The 13758-nt window shown below is 40.2% G+C and overlaps 2 protein-coding genes across 2 annotated transcripts; one reads left to right on the top strand and one right to left on the bottom strand.

Moving 5' to 3' along the window:
* The first annotated feature begins 2226 nt into the window (after positions 1-2226).
* bcl2l16 (BCL2 like 16) lies at positions 2227-5247 on the top strand. The gene is made up of 3 exons (XM_029439878.1): positions 2227-2330; positions 2428-3015; positions 4801-5247. Exons 2-3 carry the CDS (start codon positions 2527-2529, stop codon positions 4951-4953), a joined length of 642 nt encoding a protein of 213 aa, XP_029295738.1. The 5' UTR covers positions 2227-2330; positions 2428-2526; the 3' UTR covers positions 4954-5247.
* A 158-nt stretch (positions 5248-5405) lies between these two features.
* tubb2b (tubulin, beta 2b) lies at positions 5406-8088 on the bottom strand. The gene is made up of 4 exons (XM_029439877.1): positions 7932-8088; positions 6870-6978; positions 6677-6787; positions 5406-6591 (listed from the first exon to the last, which is right to left on the bottom strand). The coding sequence occupies exons 1-4, from the start codon at positions 7986-7988 to the stop codon at positions 5531-5533; spliced, it is 1338 nt and encodes a 445-aa protein (XP_029295737.1). The 5' UTR covers positions 7989-8088; the 3' UTR covers positions 5406-5530.
* Between the last annotated feature and the right edge of the window lie 5670 nt (positions 8089-13758).

Below are 13758 nucleotides of genomic sequence, written 5' to 3'. Positions count from 1 at the left end.
TCTAATTAGAATGGCTCATCATGTTTGCATTTAAATAATATATTTATTAGTTTATAGTAAGGTAGGAATACTGAAGAACATGTGGTTCATTGTAAACAAGTGGTTATGAGTTCAAATCTAAGGGAGGGCTATAAAATGTCATGTGAGCCTGCCACATAAATATAATGTACATATGCATGTGTGTGTGTGTGTGTGTGTGTGTGTGTGTGTGTGTGTGTGTGTGTGTGTGTGTGTGTGTGTGTGTGTGTGTGTGTGCGTGTGTGAGGCACACACACCGGGTAAATGAGATGTAGTTTGTCTTTAGTAATACATTACTGCTCCCATGTGGTGAAATACAAGTATGGCTGCACTTTTAAAGGGTCAGTTCACCCAAATAAGAAAAAGGAGATAGCAAAATCAGATTGAAATTAAATTTAAATATCATCAGGCGGAAGTGTTGAATTTAGGTTGACGTCTGACATTGAAACCATGATCACTATGATTGATGTTGAATAAACTTCAGATTTTCCGTCACCTAAAGGTCAGTCTGCAGCTGATTATTAGCTGATTCTATATTGAAACATTGCTAGTGAAACAATAGTGATTCAACTATTATATAAAAAGCTGTCTACATCTACATTTTAGATGATCAGGAATTTAAACAATGTTAAATGTTGCTTTGACATATTTTGCTCAACATTTTAAAATTCTAAATAATGGCCAAAAGTGAATGTTTTGTCTGTAAAGCAAGTTTCACTAATGACTTTTCTGCTGAAATGTACAAATGTGGAAATAAGAAATACAACCTCCCTAGAACACTGTACTGTACATGAAGTGGTCCAAACGTGTAAAAACATACACTACACACTCAACTATGTATTGTACTAAATGGATACGGTAGCCCTGAAGATCAAAACACAAAAACATTTCACAAAATATGGCATAAAAAAACCCCCCGTTTTCTATCCTGCATTCAAAATGGTGGAACGACCTCCCCATTGATCAGCAGAAAGTCTGTACACCTTACGTCGCAGACTGAAAACCCACCTGTTTCACCTCGGCCAATGAAAGAAAAACAATTATAATAATGTTTTCCGTATGTAGCACTAAATGGTTTAGCATATTTGTAGCTAATAGTTGAATTTGTGCTCTATTGTTTCTGTATGTTGCACTTTTGTTTGTCTTATTTGAAGCTATTGTTCTGCACTTAAAGGATTTCACCTATTTGAAGCTACTGTACTTGCAAGATTCTTGCTGTTCGGAGTGCTGGACTGATTAATTACTTGCGAGTAGTCTGTCTGTTCTGGCAGACTGGAAACATTGCGACACATTACTACTTCTCATCTCATAGGACAGGATGATAAGATAATATAAAGTAATGATATTCAAAAATGAAGGAACAAATCTTTTGAGTGTCCGGTATGTACCGGGGAAGCCTGTCGAACGTCCCAGTGGTCACAAGTCCCCGACTTTTCCCGCTCACTGCCCTCGCTGTCCTGCTCACACCGGCTGCCTGCTGCTGCTGCAGTCGCTCACCAGAGTCAGGACGAGTCACACTGTTCCTCTTACAAACAAAGTAACTAACCCTACATAACCCAACACAGTGCAATAGGGAGACAACAGTTGTTCAACGCAAAGCATTAAAATAACATTTATTTCATACAGAAAGAAAATCCCGTTTTGTCGGGGCCGGGGTTTATCGGTGAGACGCAGACACAGACTCACACAATCCTGTAAACCATTGTAGTTCAGTGCTACTGAGATTGGAGGAATTTAGAAAAGTGTATACAAGTGTATACAATGTAGGCCAGTAATAACTTAAAGTAAATAAAAGCACGTCTGCTCACTGCAGGGCATTAACCAATATAAACAAGCGCCTACTACTTCTTAATAGCAAACAACAAAAGAAACAAACCAGAAAAGTGCTCAAAAGAAGAAGAAATATTCTGTTTGTGTGACTGACAGACAGGGCATCCAATCAGCGACGAGGAATCATTGTCCAACACATACCTACCTTTTCCTGTTTGAAATATTGTCTTGTTTTTTATATGTTTTTGTGTTTTATGAAATGTTTTTTAAATTGTTTTTGTATTTTGTGAAATGTTTTTGTGTTTTTTTTTAAATGTTTTTGTGTTTTCTGAAATGTTGTGTTTTGACTTACAGGACCACCGTAGACCACCATTTTCCATTATGTGAGGTGGAGATCAGTGTCAGTTTCCAAAAAGGGCTCTATATTTAGCGAGGGGACTGGGTGAACCAGTCTAACTGCAACACGTACAGACACACTTCTCTGAACCCCAACACTCTTTCACCATACACCTTCTTTTTTATCTGTGTATGGTGAAGAGGAGGTGAGTTATGAATACTTTATTTCCTTATTGACACTGCAGTATGCATGTTTATTCTCCTCTTCTCTATACTTTGATTTATTTAATTCCACATTTACAGCACCCCCACACCACAATGACAGACTGATGTGCCTCATGCTGCTTGGCAATGGAGCTGTTGTCTGGGTCCTTCTGACAATCAATAAAGTGGCAATTAAATATGACCATGTGTCAGTTGGAAGTGCCAGAGGCCAGACTAGGCCTGAACAGTCCTGACCCGCTGGTGAGAGAGGCTTTTCTGATGGCCCATGATTACATAGACTATGTAACCACAGGGGGGGCAGATGGCACAATGGGTGCTGCGCCCACATCTTGTACCACAGCCCTGCGCCACGCCGGAGACGAACTCCTCATTCGCTTCCCGATCTTCTTCAGGCGCTGGCCTCGTGTCTTCCAGGATGTGACGGAGAGCACGGCCTGCCCCACACTCATGAGCATCTTGGACGAGCACTTCTTTGCCCCCGTCCCGGGGGGGCGGCGCAGGGACCTGGCCTGGAGCGCGGTGCTATCAGTGTATGTGCTGGCTGGTCAGATGGCTCTACATTGCCATGAGAGGGGCATGGTGGTTGTCCTGCCACAGCTGAAGGAGTGTGTTGGGGCGTATGTGGAGAGGGTAATCTGCCCTGAGATACGAGATGGTGGAGGATGGGTAAGATAAAACAAGCTGATTCTCTTCACTTTATGTAGAATCCACCTACTTTACAGGGAGGTTCGGACATTTTCAAGTGACTTTGTATGAGTCAGTGTATTACCCACGGTCAGCAGTTTGTAGAAGCAGACAGGAGTTACTACATGGAGGCTATGCAATGTACTGATGTGGACAGGGGCAGCAGCAAAACGTATTTTAGCCTCTTTAATTAAAGAAAGGTCCTAAAACCGCTGCCTCGATCTGCGAAAATCTTTTATATGTGTCACATTTAACTCAAACAAACTAACCACTGCCGGCTGTCTGACGACAAGGTAATGTGCTGAAATATTTTAAATATAGCTTACACTTTTTGTTGCTGCCCCGTCCACATCAGTTCCATGCTTCCATGCAGTAACTCCTGCTTCTCCAAACTGGGGACCGTCATCTACTGTTAGTACACTTACATACCTTACACTTGCTATTGATAAGTACATCATACAACCCCACTTCAAACAAACCAAACTATATCTTTAAGGGGGAACTTCAGTGATTTAGTATTGCACTTCCATAAATATCAGGGACATGACAGACATATTTGAATGGTTTCAATCGAAGCAGCAGAGGCAGAGATATCCTTTTACTCCCTTGTATGGTCCAAGATCCAAAAACAATGGATCCTACATTTCCCATAATGCAACAGGGCAGTGTCTTTTAAAGCCCACTTTTTCAAAACTCCATGACCCTAGTTTTAAGACATACCGTCTATTATTTGTGTCTGTATGCCAAAGCAGAGAATACTTAAGTAATGTCACTATAGTATATATTTTCTCAGAATTGACAAACCTCCACCAGAGTCTCAAAGGACATGATACAACTGTAGTGCCCCTTTAACGTTCTGCTTAATGAAATCTAGTAATTTGGACAAATCCAGAGTTGGTGAACTGATTGCACACAAATAATTCCACTTTCCATGTTTGTTCTCCCTACGACCCTCTGAATCAGGATGTCAAACTCAATCTCAGAGAGGGCCACAATTAAAAACTGGGACTATGTTGAGGGCAAAAAACAGGGTCAACAGTTATTGAACAGGATAGACATATTGGATATAATAGTACCGGCCCACACACGTGCCTTGAGTTTGACATGTCTGCTCTGAAGGATCAGATCCCCTCACATTTGTACATTGGTAGTTTCCCATGTAAACAGCAAGAGCTGGATTAATTTTGACCCTCAATGCCTTTGGCTTTCTATGCATTGTGTTTACATTGTGTACAATGCACACGGCAGACTACGCATTGCAGCTTCATTATATTTGCCCAGTGTTTGGTGGGCTCTTACCCCTGTTTTCTGTCAGTGAGTTAGTGATCATTTGAACAAGATAAGACATTTATTTAGGAATATGAATAATTTAAGCATTAAGTTTATAAAACTAGAGATTTGGAGATAGGGTCCCTTGAAGATATAGTAAACATGCCACATAAAGGCTTTCGTCATTTCATTTGACATTGCTTTAATTGAGCACACGCGTGTAATTGAGTAATATTTTCAAACTTATTTGCAATTATAAAAATGACCACGGAAAACGAATGCAAACTAAATAAACCCACATTTTTGGACAAACTGCTTCTTTAAATATTCTGTTGATATGTGAATGCTCTTACATTCATTTAAAAGGGAGGATACTGTTTAATTGGCAACATAATGATGTATCTTTTGAACAAGACATCCTATTATCACTGTATATAGTGTACTGAAATCATGAAGTGTATCATTTCATTTGAAACTTGCATCTTATGTTTCTGACAGAGTGGCTTTGTGTCACGCTTTGGAGAGAAGCAGGGCTTGGAGGGCCAGGTGAAGAAAGTGTGCTGTTGGACTCTGCTGGCGTTGGCCATAAGCATCCTCACCTACTTCTTGTGGAAAAGGCTTCCTAGCCAACACTGCCACCTAGTGAGCTAACGAACATATGGAAATGTCAGCACCGATCATCTACAGTGCATCTCAATTCTGTAGGAACTGAAGTTGCATGCATATCATAACCAATGTTCTGTTGATAAAATATGTAGCCTAGGAAGCAAATATCTTTTAAGGAGTTTGAAGTCACGAGGGATAAACAGTGCCCTCTTGTGCAGCACATTGATTTTTAGTTTACAGGGCAGTGGTATGTATGGCATGTCAGTCAATTATGTTTTTATTAATACATGTATTAACATTTGGAAAACAATCACAGTACCCCATTAAATGACTTGCACAATATTATGTATTAGATAAATCAACTTCTTTTTAAGGAAGCATTTACCTGCACTCAGAAAATCTTAGAGAGAGAGAGAGAGAGAAGCCCCAATTATATTTACCTATACACCATCAAGCCAGTTATCATACAGGTCATCAAAACCAGGAAGGACAACTTCAAATATGCAGAGGAACTTTTATTAACATGAACAGCAGACAGAACACTGAACACTGGAAAGAACTTTGAACATTACATTTTACTGCAACGATTTATTTGACAGCAGAACGTTGGCAAGTGATAGATTTAGGCCAGCTCTTCCTCCCCCTCATCCTCAAACTCTCCCTCCTCCTCAGCAGTGGCATCCTGGTACTGCTGGTACTCGGACACCAAGTCGTTCATGTTGCTCTCTGCCTCGGTGAACTCCATCTCATCCATACCCTCACCGGTGTACCAGTGGAGGAAAGCTTTGCGCCTGAACATGGCTGTGAACTGCTCAGAGATGCGCTTGAACAGCTCCTGGATAGCCGTGCTGTTGCCGATAAAGGTAGCAGCCATCTTGAGACCACGGGGAGGAATGTCGCAGACAGCGGTCTTCACGTTGTTGGGGATCCATTCAACAAAGTAGCTGCTGTTCTTGTTCTGTACATTCAGCATCTGCTCGTCCACTTCCTTCATTGACATGCGGCCACGGAAGATGGCAGCCACTGTCAGGTAGCGGCCATGGCGTGGGTCGCAGGCAGCCATCATGTTCTTGGCATCAAACATCTGCTGGGTGAGCTCTGGCACAGTGAGAGATCTGTACTGCTGGCTGCCTCTGCTTGTGAGGGGAGCAAAGCCTGGCATGAAGAAGTGCAGACGGGGAAATGGCACCATGTTTACAGCAAGCTTACGCAGGTCAGCGTTAAGTTGTCCAGGGAACCTGAGGCAGGTGGTGACGCCGCTCATGGTGGCCGAGACCAAGTGGTTAAGGTCACCATATGAGGGGGTTGTGAGTTTAAGGGTGCGGAAACAGATGTCATACAGGGCTTCATTGTCGATGCAGTAGGTCTCATCTGTGTTTTCTACAAGCTGGTGGACTGATAGTGTGGCATTGTAGGGCTCAACAACTGTGTCTGATACTTTTGGGGAAGGCACCACGCTAAAGGTGTTCATGATGCGGTCGGGGTACTCTTCGCGGATTTTGCTGATAAGCAGTGTGCCCATACCAGAGCCTGTACCACCACCCAGGGAGTGTGTGAGCTGGAAGCCCTGAAGGCAGTCGCAGCTCTCTGCCTCCTTCCTCACCACATCGAGGACAGAGTCCACCAGCTCTGCACCCTCGGTGTAGTGACCCTTGGCCCAGTTGTTGCCAGCACCACTCTGGCCTGTAAGACAAGAATCACAATTTAGCTTCACAGAAACAGCATAACGAATTCACCCTTTGTCAGAAGTCCTCAAAATATTACTTACCGAACACAAAGTTGTCTGGTCTGAAGACCTGGCCGAAAGGCCCAGACCTCACAGAGTCCATGGTGCCTGGCTCCAGATCAACCAGCACAGCACGGGGAACATATTTACCACCTAGAAACAGCAGGATAGAGGTAAGGGAACATGGTCTTGCAGTAAACGCAAGTACAATTTAAATGAGTTTCTTCAAACTTACCCGAGGCTTCATTGTAGTAGACATTGATCCTGTCCAGCTGCAGGTCACTGTCACCATGGTATGTACCAGTTGGGTCGATACCGTGCTCATCACTGATCACCTCCCAAAACTGTGGGACAAAGACATGACACTTTGTTAGCTCTTAGAATGACCAACATCCCCATCCCCTAATCACGAGTCCGTTTTGTTACTAGTGTATTTAACAATCGGGTTAAATTAATGAGAAATATGGTGGGGTTGAAACTCCATTTCCCGCCGCTCAGGCTTCGGCGCGCGCGCCCTGAAAACCCATTGGCTGCAACTCTTAAATTATGAATTTGAAAATTCCTAATACGTCACTAACCGCTAAGCCCGCCTACTGTAGGCAAAAGCAGGGCGCAGCTCAATTTTGCATTTTCAAGTAGGCCTCAATGTGCAGGGAAGTTACAAAAGCAACTAATATCTACCTTGGAAAAAAAAAAAGATAAACTATTTTATACAGCTACATTCAATTACATTTAATATAAAAAAAAATAAAAAATAAAAAAATCACAAGATTATAAGGCTATCCCCACCCCACCCAGACAATGCTCACTTCCTTTTTACGCATTGCAGTAACGGTTGTCGGACAAACAAAAGCTGATAATATGCGATCGTTAGTTCCCGATAGTAGTGATTAAAATGTTTACCGTTAACGGATTTAAAGTTTGCCACAACAGCCGGACATTTCATTATTATTTTTTTTAATATTATATATATATATATATATATATATATATATATATATATATATATATATATATATATATATATATTTTATATCTATCAACAATGACAAAATTAAGCTTAAATAGTTTTTATTTGTATATACTGCGACACATTACGGCCCTGTAGGCTTTAAATTAAACATTAAATAACAATTTTCTTTAAAAAATAAATTAAAAAGACACTTTAATATGCCATGGGTGTGGTTACAGGGACCCGTTCAAGCACAAAGAACCGACTCCTCGAGCAGAGAACACGGAGTTTCTGAATAAAAATGACTAGATTTAGCACTCAAAAGGCAAATACAAGTGTACTAACCTTAGCACCAATCTGGTTTCCGCACTGGCCGGCTTGAAGATGAACAATTTCCCTCATTTTTCTTACTGGAGGTGGAATAGACCTTATACTGAACGACTTTGCCTTTCTTTATATGCATTCACACCAGCTCAAACCTCGAATTTATACTACTACTAGACCCGCCCTTTTTGCCTCATTTCGAATGTGTATTGGCTGATTTGCGATAGCATCATTTACAGACACAAATTTACACCAATCAAATGTTTCAATGCTTCTTCGCCATTGGTCTAATTCTCCTGCCAATCACTTTCATCTCAAACGTGTGACTCACGTCTAATCTGCAGACGTTGGCCTACTTCCCTCATCATGGCGAAATGGAAATGCGACACTGGCCACAGATTTTATTCTGCATTTCTCAGCCGCACGTTAGCGTCTGTAAAAGACAGTGAAACATTTTATTTCGTCGATCAATGGAAAATATTTTGATTTGATCAGTTGAAAGACATCTATCCTAGTTGACTGCTAGTTAGCCCAGTCCACGTGGCTGACTAACAGAATACAGTGGTCCAGTTTAGCAGAAGTTTCACTAGCGGAAACTGAACTGAATGTTCTGCTGTGGCTACAATCATGATTTTCAGTCATGTGCCTCTTAGGCCAAGGAGTCGACAGCTTTTCATTCCAGCTAAGCACAACAGCAGCGAAATTGACATGTTCTTCCCCTTTCTCTGCTTTAGTTTTTGGATTGGATTAGTTTATGGTAATGAGTTGATGTTAATTATTTTTGGAATGAAAAGCTGCATTCTTGGCCTTGATGTTATTAAAACCGCTAGGGAATAACTTCATATTTACAGAAACTGAACAAATATGTCAAACTAAAGAAAATAATAGACACTGAGGAACAGTTGCTTTCGGGTGTAGTGCCCTGATGGATATTAGACCACATAATGGTGATGGTGATGTGCCAATGCAGGAAACACAGATTTGATGAACTGATTCAGCATTAAGAAACTATTATTTTACACTGTATGTGCATTACACCAAACCTTTTTAGGTTAGTGCTTTCCTCCAGTCTGAATGTAGGCCTTAACCTGATTCAGCTTTTATGCATCTCAGACAGAGCATCTTGGAATCATGGTTGATTATTAAGATAATGTATGACTAAAAATATTACAATTCAGTTTCAATGTAGCCTGAGATTTGAACATAACAATGTACATAGACACAGGATACCTGGAGACTAAGTCTTTGTGTGTTTGTACTGTAATGTAATGTAATGTTTGTACTGTTTTGTCGGCTGTAAAGTTGTGGAATGAGGGCTGATTGGCATATTAATAGTTAATCTGAATGTCACGCGAGAATTTGTCTGACGCCAACGCTCCTGCACGGGTCATGTCTCAAACGACTGAGGGAGGGAAACATCCCTACCAGGTTGTTGTCGCCATGACGATAAGGCTGTCCCACTGGGCGTTGCGCACTTCTCTGCTTTAGTTCAGGGCTTCATATAAGCGTTCCATGGACCTACCCAGCCCACAGTACACAGTATCTATGCATGCCATACATTTCTATGTAGATTAGTACTTGTACAGACTAGAAAAGGCTTTCGGTGGTGTATGCATAGTAATCCAGTCAGTCCCAATAAATGATCATTTTAATAGTATTATGAATTTGTATTCAAACAGCCTGGGCCTAGATGATTTTACAGGAACACCACTGCTATGCTTATCATACAGTATGTAGGTCGTGCTCATAGTCTCTTGTGTGCATCAATTGTGATCTGACACACAAAGGCGTCCTCTGTTTGCGCCATGACAGTGCTCTGTCACAGAGAGGATGAGTCAGGATACGAGCATATATGACCAGCTTGTACTGTAGCGCTAGCCCTTCTCTACAGTGGGCCTTGTTGTTTTCATGTACTTGCTGAAACTATGGGGCAACATCTGACAAGTTGACATGCAGACATTTGGGCAGACTGACCCATGGTGTTCAGCTCTAAGGGGAGGACAAGGGTTCACAGCCCCACACTGCTCACTGCACTCCCCACTAGCTCAAAGGGTGCTGCTCTGTCACTGGAGCCAGATAAAGGATGTGCTCTATTCACACAGTGCAAACATCTTCTACAAACTAATTTCTCAAGTCAACATGGACAAAACAAATGAAATATCTTATCAGTGAATATATCAGTGAATGTTTAGCATATACGTTTAGTATAAATGTTTCCTCATTATTTTGGCGCTGACACATTTCATAATGAAAATTAAGTAGTTATGTACATCAAATGTCAGCCACGTTTCTCATATTGTACAACATAACGGAGGGAGGACATTTTAAAACATTTAAAAACAGATGAGCAGATTGGCAGCTGAATTGAAACATTATCAATGATTTTATCTAATGTCAACAGCAGGCTAATTTATATCTACCAGCTCTAAAAAAAATATAGCGTATACACTGTACACTGAATGTTTATATTGTCTGTCTAACATGGCATGTTTTCAGGTGGTTCAAACTGTCACTGTTTAAATTTGTTAGGTGAAATTAATTGCTTCTCTACTTAATGCAGTTTCTGAATCCTTAGATTTTAACCTTTTTTGGTAATCTGAGCTCTCCTTGGATCTTAACAATGCCAAAAGATAATCTTGGCATATATTTTTATTAATTTGACCAATGATTGAAGTTTCTGCTTATGCCTCACACAACTTACCTGAATGTATGTGCTCTGTGTAGGCCATTCCAATTCTTCCACACCAAACTGGGGAAACCATTTCTTTATGGACCTGGAGTTTGGGGAACTGTTGCCACACAGATGGAAGCACAGTGTCTAAAATATAATTGTATGCTGTTGTAATAACAATTCAATTCATGGGTGGGAAATGTAACCCAAACCCTGAAAAACGTCCTACTGGACATTTATAGTGTATCAAATGTGTTTTTTATCCGTTAAGACAGCCGCTTTCAGCAGCATAAGCTTGGATGTGTTTATTGCTTATTTCAGCAAATTATTGCATGTTAAAAAGCTGAAGTAATATAGTAAACATGGTTAACATTATGCCTGCTAATCATTAGTATTGTCATTGGGTACATTAGCATGCAGATTACGTTAGCATTTAACTCAAAGGACTGCTGTGCCGTACAGCCTCACAGATGGCACGACTCTTAGTCTTGTTGAGACTAAATTTGACATGTCTGGCTTCAGGTCATAATATAGTGATTTTACAGAATTTGGTTGATGCCTAGTCAAATCATGTTTGGGTGGGTAGGAGGCTGCTGGGGGAATGTGGACCCATTAACTTAATACTTATAAAGTCCTAGTTACAGCCCTGCAAACATCGACTAGATAACTTGACTACTGTGTAACATGTTTCAGTAATAACAGCGACTGAGCCAGACAAGATGTACAGATAGCCTCAGGACTTTTTGGATACTCTCTTTGATCTCAGTCAGTTCTGTTCCTCTTCAGTCCGTTGCCTTTGTGCTATTATTGGTTAATTATTCATTGATCTCTTTCTTTGGGACGATGAAGTGCATTGAGTGGTTTGTGGTGACAGCTTGAGCAGGTCAGCTGTAGCTTAAAGCATGAAAAACCTTTCAGTGCACTGGGAGGAGATTTTGCTGTTTGATGCTTTTTATGAGTACTGTACTTCATGATGAAGCACTTCCCACAGTGTGCTTACAGTACGGTACAACGCAGTGTGCCTTGGTGAACCAGTGCTGCTTCCCATGACTCAGCATCTCTCGGAACACTGCAGCATTCAGCACTCAGCCTCAAGCAGCTTGATCAATATTACAGGGCGGAAACAGATGCTGCTGGGATAGACACACCCATCAGAGGTTATAATGCTTTCACTCGATTACCTACAAAGTCACTGATGTCATTTGATCATGAAACATGTTCACCTAACAACCACAACAGAAACACATGGAGGAAATGTGGTAGAGAACATAGTCTTTGGAATTAATTTTAATATTTTCAAGATGAAGTGGATTAAATGTCAAAATGTTGATCGTTAACTTCAATCCCAAAATATTGAATATTTCATAGGGACTAGTTCTTAAATAGAAAGTGTTGATCGTGTGTTCTGCAGATTATACAATACAGTGTTTGGAGGACATTGCTCCTCAAAATAAATTAAATGTTTATAAATGTTCTTCTTTTCAGGGGTTGATCCAACACCTAAAAAAAATTAAAAAGTGTGCTGATTCCCAGTTGACATAATACAGTATGTTCCACTAATGTTTTAAATGTTAAAAACAAAACAAAAAAATCGACCAATAGATGGACCACAAAATGGCGTCTCAATCTCACATTTCCAGGGTACAGCTTCACATCATTGGATTAGATTAATTGATCATTCTCTTAGAAATTGCATACAGATAAAGGTGAATGAATGCTATCTGGTGATGTACAGAATAAACAATATACAGTATGTAATAATAACAATGGTAGGAATAAATATGACTTTGAACATTTGTTCTAGTCATTCCCCCTCTGGAAGCAGAACAAATGTAAGCATGTAAAAACATGAACAGCATAATAATATAGAGTAATTAAGCAGGCATACAAAATCACACACACACGCTTGATTCATTCAAAGGACAATAATGCCCCAGCTGGAGGAATGGTCGAGTGGTCCTGTATGGATATTGTGGGAAACAGATTATCGGGGTGGACAGGTGTTAGACAGGAACAGCTGGGCTCATATCTAGCATGTTGGCTGAGAGAACCACTGATTCACTCTCATATCAGGTTACTGACTCCCCACTGCCCTAGCATTCAGCCAGCCTCACATTCTGCTGCAAACCACAACACTTTCAGACCATAGACACGCGAGACACAATCAAAGTGTGTGAGGACAAACTGTGTTTGTTTGACTGCAGGTCACACCCGAGCGGGCGTTGTAAAAGATGCTGGAATATACAATGACTCGGTTGAGAGAGAAGCAGAATGAAAATACTTGTTACAGAGATGAAGCTTGATTTGAATTTTTTTTAAGAGTATTTAGACATAAATGAAATGCTTTCATTCTAACACATTCTAACCAATACCGCCCCACCAAGAGAGCGAGACCTCTCCGTCTGAAAAGGCTTTCTTGTACTTTATTTAAAATAAAATGTGCAGCTCTAAATGAAGCTTCCGCTGCTTTTTGTGACTTGTTCAAAGGTGCAATGATGGTTATTGAGAACACTGTTCTAAGACGAGAAGAAAGTTTCTGATGTCATCTCCACTCTCCGATGTTACAAAGTTAGTGTTTGTACAAACAGGATATGATTTGAAGATGTGACAGTTAATGATTTCCTTAATTGTTTTTACAGAAGTGATACTTTGTACTAAAATATAACTGGTGTGATTTTGAACAAAATGCTACAAATGTGCTCATTCATACAAAACTGTCAAAGATATTTACAAAAATATCAGAGATGTGATAACTCTGATTTTCAAATGTTGACATAGATTGAGAACATAAATAATGTTGCATGTTTAAATATATCTGTTTCCTACCATAAATCATTGTTAATAATTATTGTGAGGACTAATTAACATTAACATGTGACCAGACAGTCTCTTCACATAAATGAATATTTATTATGATTATTATTATTATTAATAATAATAATAATATTATCATTAAAGGTGAACCGTGCAACTATATTATTCAGGCAGTTTATGTCAAACAAGTAGCCCTTCGTATTATTCAGTACCCTTGAAGTAGCTCTCAGTATCAAAAAGGTTGGTGACCCCTGATTTAGAGAATATCAACTTGACTAAAGCAAGATAAAGCTAGCTGGGGATCTACAAAAGCTGAAGTTAAGTTTATTGATTTTTCCATAGCTGTTATGTGTAATTGATGAT

The sequence above is a fragment of the Cottoperca gobio genome, chromosome 9, assembly GCF_900634415.1.
Source record: "Cottoperca gobio chromosome 9, fCotGob3.1, whole genome shotgun sequence".
Lineage (NCBI taxonomy): Eukaryota > Metazoa > Chordata > Actinopteri > Perciformes > Bovichtidae > Cottoperca > Cottoperca gobio.
The sequence above is the reverse complement of the archived record's forward strand: the minus strand, read 5'-3'. Positions and strand labels throughout refer to the sequence as shown.